Source organism: Acanthaster planci, linkage group LG10, assembly GCF_054643075.1.
Source record: "Acanthaster planci isolate LZ-2023a linkage group LG10, COTS_SCS, whole genome shotgun sequence".
In the NCBI taxonomy this organism is placed as follows: domain Eukaryota; kingdom Metazoa; phylum Echinodermata; class Asteroidea; order Valvatida; family Acanthasteridae; genus Acanthaster; species Acanthaster planci.
The window spans coordinates 17,219,231-17,226,729 of record NC_141786.1 but is presented as its reverse complement, the minus strand read 5'-3'; the positions used below and the strand labels follow the sequence as shown (position 1 = coordinate 17,226,729).

The window sequence follows — 7,499 nt, the reverse complement described above, 5'->3', positions numbered from 1 at the left end:
CTTTCCAAATGTATCCCAAAAAGAAGAAAAAAAACAGATAAAAAAAACGAACCAAAACAAAACACACCAACCCCCACCAAAGAAACCCAAAACAAACTGAAACAACATACAAACAAAGAAGAACTGATTGTGCACGGTCGACTAACTGTCCAAGTGCAAAGTAATGATCACAATCTACATTCTACGTCACATCTTCTACCCACATGTTCTACATTTCAAGTTTGTTGAAAGTACAGTATCATCGATGTAAAGTTCACCAGATAACTTATTTGGTAATGAGGTAGTCTGTTCAATTGTTAATAATACTTCGATAACCCATGCACTGATCCCAAGTGTTTAAGAGGTAATGTCATGACGAGGATGAGGTAGTTCCGATTTTTGCTAATCGGAGAGAAAATGAAATGTGAATCCATTTTATGTTTCGAAGGGAGGAATTCAGACGACTGTAGTTAGCTTCCAACATAATGCGCTTTTGACAAATTGTACTGAAATTCAAACAACCAAAGCACCTGGGTGGAGCCGGACATTTCAAAACAGGAATTGGAAAAGGATTTTTTTTTCGTAAACTTGCTTTTATAATATTACGTTACAAAGACCGGGAAAAAGTTGGAAGACATTGACCCTTTATGTTCTTTGGTGATGATCTGAATCGCGTATTTAGTTTTTATTTCTTTGCTGTTTTGATCAGAAGGTAGCGCTTGACAATAACAACATTGGTTGAAAAAAACTGAAGTACTAGCCATTAATGATTGTATGTTGAAAATCCCAGCAAAAAGGCGGGAAGCTTAATTGATAAAACATATAAAAAGCTTTCAGAAAGACTGACAAATATTAGCCCACTGAAAAATATGGACGCATTTTGTCTGCAGAAAAAAAGGTTTGTGCCAACTTCTGCTGTACTATTCGTTCTAACTTGTTTGTTAAACATGCAAAATAAACACTACGCGAAGAGTGAGTTCAATGACCTGACCTGGGTAGTCCAGCAGGTCGATTGAATTATGTGGATGTACAATCAAGCGAACCAACCTTATTTGTACAACAAAATTATTTTCTGATCGGTTCAGACATGTGCACGAGCACTGACGTTCCTGTTTTGACTTTTTATCCCATCAACGATTTGGAGAGGTCAAAATGGTTCATATGATGCAAGATATGGGGCGGAGAGAACCCCCCCCCGCCCTTGTGTTGGTCACTGTTTGATCGGAATCACAGGAATTCTTTACAGGATTCTAGGGGATGTGTTAGGTAACAATAGTCCAGAGTGTGTATAGGGATTGCACATGTGTGTGTGTGTGTGGGGGGGTCCCATCGGCCCCATATCGTGCACGGTATCAAATGGCTTAGGTTCTCGAGATTCTACCATCGATAACTGCACTGCACATAGAGAAAGCTACGGAGGCGAGTGGCCGATGCATGAGTACCCTATACGCCTTGCGCAATCATACTTATGTGAAGCATAACAAACTTGAGTTCAAAGTTCCTGGTTTTTTTGTGTTGATTCATTTCCTTGTTGTTTCCAACAAAGCTGTTCCCTGAATTAATTCGTTCATCAGTTTTCATTGATACGTGGAAACCGTGCACAGGTACTTCTTAGAGTATGAGCAACATGGGCATAATATGTCAGTTCGTGCTGCGGAGTTACTTCGCATTTGCTGTACTGTCACAGGGTAAGATCTTTTATGTTCATGTAAAGTACTTCGTGAGTCAACAAGTGAACATTGAATAGTCTATGATCACTAAGTTGAACAGGGAGTGAGGAATTTAGCGTATTTGGAAAATTGTTGACATAGCACAAATTCTATTGTATGGAGCTTTACGATGACAAATAGAAACGTTTATGAAGTATTTTCCAAACAACCAACATTTTCATAAGGTATATGTAGCAGACTCAATGCACCTGGCTGAAAACGAAATCAGAATATAGTAGCACAGAAAAAAAGAGAAAGATGGATAGATACACTTAAAAAATTGGATTATTAAGATCCAAACGCAGGATAAGATTGCACAGTATAAACCAAGTCATCATTCATTGACTTGCACATCACATACTTGGCATATTGATAACTTAAATGGACCTAAATTACAACGTCTCTGTTAGCTTTCTCCAAAATCGTTCTTTAGAGAATTGGCAGGTGTTTTTCTGTAGCATCATAGACATTTTCACCAAATGCAAAAATCTAAAGTAACCGAGTATTTTATACTAAGTATGAAATATTGTTAGATATATGCATATAATTGGTTGAATATTTGCCAAAGAGAAGCAAACACATTTTATAGGCCGAAATCCATTTCATGTGGGCTCTAGGTTCTCTCATAGATGTTATCCAAATATTTTCAAGGGGTGGGGGTCAAGTTCTCATCAGCACCAGAGTGCCAGATTTTCACTGAAATTGTATTAAACATTTCCAACAGTACTACAGATGTGAGAGACAGGAATTCATTTATAAATGTTTCACTTCAGACGAGTTCAGTTCATGAGAAATACAGAAAAACAGGTTAGACTTCACACTAAGATATATGTAAGCAAAAATTGGCACCGAAAAATTCAACCAAATTGCTAATGCAGTCAAATATTAATGTGGCTAACATTTTGTAATGTGTAACATTATACTTTTGACGCTTTTTGTATTCGAAGCTTCGTTTGCTGCTATCAATGACCTTGTGGACACAACGGTGGTGCGGGGCAGAGATACAACTCTGTTTTGTAGTAACAGTCAACACACATCAGGCTTTGCCCAGTGGAGTGACATTACAGACCTGAGCAATCACATACCATTTGCTTCTCGTTCGATTGGTGTGTTGGAAGATCCTCCTACCTTTTCAAAGTACATAAATTTCGACTTGGACACAACAGTGAGTACACAATTGGATTTAAAGATAAGCAGCGCTGAGCTTGAAGATGAAGGGACGTACGCGTGCACCTTGTCCCCAGACACAGCGACGGCCACACTGACTGTGGAAAGTAAGTTTATTTAAAATCCTCTGTACACGTTTCGCATTTATTACTTATACAATAAAATGTAAGAGCCCATATAGCATATGGCTTTTTAATTCTAATTTCCAATACCGAACTTTATCTCAATAAATTCCACTTGTGAGAAAGGTCTCCTGCCACTGCGTTCTTAATTTTGAACATTCTTGTAATGATTTCTCTCTGCTCATTTCACTATGTTTTGGAATATTTTGTAAATTAGGAAGAAAATGATTAGGTAAGTAATGAACAAACGCAAAACCCAATTGCTACATGCACAATGTGTCGGGTATGTCAAAGGGACACTGCGTCTGCATTTCAGAAAAAAAGTTGTATTCGAAACAGGGATATTTTCACGCTGTTGAAGTCCTTGACGTAGGCATACACTGTGAGATTAACGTCTATTCGTCAGCTGTTTCAGTTTTTATATCAATATTTGTCTACCTTGGGCAAGTTCTCAGGCCGCGGATTAAAAAGAACACGTATTAATAAGGAAATCCTCTTGTTTTTTATATAGTTGAAGGAGCTGTACCAACCATCACAATTGATGGTGATTCATCAAAGAATCCCATCATCCTGAGAGCGTCCGAGGAAAGTGTGCTGAGATGCACGGCCAGGGGTTTCAGACCAGCTGTCAGTCTGGAATGGTACAGAAACAATGTCCAGATGACAACAGGTGTTGCTCAAGATGCAGCTACCCCTAATGGAGATGGTACATTTAATACATCGGGCACACTGGCACTCACTCCAACGAGACAAGATAATGAAGCCATCCTAGAATGCCGAACAAGGGGACAGGTGGCTGCCCCAGTCAAAACAGCATCACTCACTCTCAATGTACAATGTACGTTTTGAGTAGTTGATTGAAATTTGTAGTTTCATCCTGCGAAGGTTTTGAAAACCTTTCCCCGTTTGAAGCAAGAAATGGGGCGGAGAGAACCCCCCACATTTGTGTTAGTCATTGTTTGATCAAAATCTGAGGAATTCTTTCCAGACTTCTCGGGTGTCTAGAGTGTATATAGGGATTGGACAGGTAAGGGGGTACCATATCTCGCCTGGTATACCTTTCCCGCCTAATTTCCATCAATAGATGTGCTTAATTGGCTCTTGATGCTAAACTAATCCGTGGCTGTAAATAGAATGATGAACATTGGCAAGAAGGTAAAACTAGTGTCAGTTATCAATTATTTTGATCTTATTTTTAACTTGCCAATGTCAGCCTGGTTCAAAATTCGTCAACCATCAGCATAAAAAGGTAGTGAATAATGAGCTTGCTAATTCAAACTGGCTTGCTAATTGACCTGGGTTATATTAGAGATTTTTAATTGTTACATAAATATTCAAACATCACTTTTAACGGCAAGTGCACTTAGGGCTTAAGATTACATTTCTCCTGATTTATGATCACTTTCATTGTCATTTTGGAAGGGGTAAGGAAAGCTAGGTCACTTCGTTCGTGTACGTATTCATGTATAGACTTTAATTTAAAACACAATCGTACATGATGTTATTTTGAATTTTCACCCAAGAAAATCAACAAGTGTCTGTTTTCCATTTGCGTGTACTCATAAAAAACATCTGTTTGCCACGTCCACCTGAAACAGCTTCCGTGCGCATAATGCGTGCTGCAGATACTTTCATTAGTTGCAACGTCAGAAATGCAGTGGGGAACGTGAAGAACAACTAGATTGTTTGGTCAGGATATGGAGCCCTTGTGGGTTTTGATTTTGAGTCACAAGTGCAAGAGTTTTCTGATTTATGATTAATCCTTCAGTATTTTGTATGAGTGATATGGGTAAGGCTTGTTAATTGTATTGTACAGACATCTGGTAGTTTTACTTGTTTTAACCGTTTTTGGTAGAATTTATCATAGGTGTAATTTTTCGAGCCCACAAAAAGGTTCTTTTTTAATTGTCTTTATTGACGGACCAACTGTATTTCTGTGTGCATGATAATTTTTTTCTGCAGATGTACCAGTCGTGTCAGTTGGGTATAGCAATGGAGTGATAACTTGCTCATCGGATGCCAACCCAATGGCTACCAATCATAAGATCATCCTGAATGGCACTAACGTGGTGAGAGAATTCACGACCAGTCAAGGATCTCATCTATACACTCCAGCAGATGGCTGTACTGTCATCAGTTGCAGTGTGGCAAGCACAGCGGGGACGGGAACAGCAAGCTTTCCTGAAGCAGTGTGTCCAGGTATGTTAAAGCTACATTTTTTTTACCCATCCACCGGGAACCAACATGCTTTGCCTATATCCACAAGTAAAATATTATGTCCAAATTGCAATACCTCATAATAAAATGTTCTTTCTGGGGTTTACGAAGGGCTTCATATGACTTTTATTTCTTAACAGGATACGTGGAACTGCAACCCATGACAACAGATCCTGCATAATTCCAATCGCCGATGGAGGCTGCCAGACAGACTACATATCAATTGAGACTGTTAGTTAATTACTTCTCGGGAGTCAGATGGGTTGAACTTAAAGGTAGCTCAAATGGAGGGGTCTCATGTTCTTGTCACAATTTTACTCCATGGCAAAGTCATTCAATCTCTTTTATCTTTAATGTAAAAAGAGCCGCACATGGTTTATGATTTTATGGGGTATTCCAGCCTTTGACAAGACCAAGCCCCCTACAAATGGCAGTGACCATGGTGTTTGGCCCCGGTCCCCACCTGAAATACATGCAAGAAAATGACAATCGCCCTTACTCAAGGTCATATTTACGACAATGGCTGTAATGTGACCAGTTTGGATGTGATTTTCAAACAAAAATGGAAAGGTCACTCGCCCGGATGTTATTTTGGTAAGAATTATCAAACATAACATCCACAACACCGAATTACGTCCGAGCCAGAAATCACATCCAGGAAAGTCCAAAATCACATCGTGAGTTCGACTTTAACAACATACTCCAGAATGTGATTTCTGACTCGGATGTGATTTTGATGACTACCAACATCACATTTACGTTCAATATCACATTCATCCCAGACACTTTTCCCTTCTCATGGAGAAATCACATCCAGGCCGGTCACAATGAGTAACCCCTCTTCCATTCCCATGTTTTGTACCTCTGTAAATAGGAAAGGAAAAATTGGACGACCAAACAGTGGAGAGGAAAGGATTTTGTTCAAGCATGTTTTGATATTTTTAAGGTGCCACCGTATTTAGGTAAACATGTTTGTTTTGAAGGCTCAAGTCTGAGAGGATCAAATAGAAATTAATAAAAGATACAAAAAGAAAGATTCTTTGTCTTCGTAGTCTACGGCTTTCCTAGTATTTCTGTATATTTTCAAGGTGTGTTTTTTCAAGATGTATTTCTGTATAGAAGAAAAGTTCCAGAGACTGGAAAACCTTTAAGGTTGAAAAAAGGTACACTTAAAATTACTGTTGTTGATTGAATTTATCCTATCCCACTAAAAAGAAGGCACGTGAAGTATTAAGAAAAAGCTAGACTCTATTGGAAGACTGAAGTATAATTGCCTACTTCAAACTACGGACATGATTGATCTGCTGATGAATAAAACACTCGTTGGTTATGACGAGCCCCCTTCTCCTACTTACACAATAGCTTTGGTATGAAGACGGAAAGATTCAGTGCAAATAATCCTCTGACCTGACCCTAAGTTTGCTCCGGTAAACATATAAATGTACAATTCAACGATCCATCCCTGGTTGTACAACAGGAAGTAACATTATAAGGAAGAGACGTATTCAAAAACAGCAAAGCATTCGTATCTCTTAGCGCAGCTGCAGATTCTTTAATTTAGAAACGCTGTCTGACCGTAGAGGAAATATGCGTGCAACGTTTTCCCCAAATAGACCTTCCTTCTCACAAACCGAATTTTCTCCTTCCTAAACAAAAAGAGACAGGATACCATTCATGAAAGTCACAGCAGATGAACCCAAATGGGTGTGAAATAAATAGATGTAAGAACAACTTTATTTCATGCCGTTTGTATAGCCTGCTGTAATTAAATTCATTTTCCTCCTCGCTTTTGTACCTATCCTTAGCTATGCAGACACTATGTTTGTATTTCTTAGAACTTAAAACTCAGACTCATAGTAATCGATTCTACTTTTGATATTTGATTTTTTAAATAAATTAGTTACAATTTTTGGGCTTTTACTTGTGACATGTACCTCACTTGAAGGCACTTGAAGCCATTTATTAATCCTGTTAATTTTTGTATCTAGTAGGTGCATATTTGTAAACAATCCAACTATATGCAGTTTCTTACAGTGTGATTTCCTTGTTCTGTAGTTGCAAATAAATAAATGAATAATTTATTACCACTGAAATTGGCCACCTCGGAATTCTCTTTCGATTCACGATTTGGAGAGGTCACAACGGATTGCATTCCATTGTCATTGTTTGTTTAATAATTGCACTGCAAACGGATAAAAAATACAAAGGCGGCGAGCAGTGCATGAAGACCTGTGTTGCTACAAACCCTATGTAAACACACTTCTCAGAAATAAAATGAACTCGAGTTCAAAGTTCATGGCGGATT

At 38.5% G+C, this 7,499-nt stretch overlaps 1 protein-coding gene across 1 annotated transcript; it reads left to right on the top strand.

Annotated features, from left to right (window-relative positions):
• The first annotated feature begins 1,135 nt into the window (after nucleotides 1–1,135).
• Nucleotides 1,136–7,490, top strand: LOC110989203 (kin of IRRE-like protein 2). Its single transcript, XM_087142083.1, has 5 exons — nucleotides 1,136–1,667; nucleotides 2,636–2,962; nucleotides 3,489–3,815; nucleotides 4,940–5,176; nucleotides 5,335–7,490. Exons 1-5 carry the CDS (start codon nucleotides 1,598–1,600, stop codon nucleotides 5,373–5,375), a joined length of 1,002 nt encoding a protein of 333 aa, XP_086998209.1. The 5' UTR covers nucleotides 1,136–1,597; the 3' UTR covers nucleotides 5,376–7,490.
• The last annotated feature ends 9 nt before the right edge of the window (nucleotides 7,491–7,499 follow it).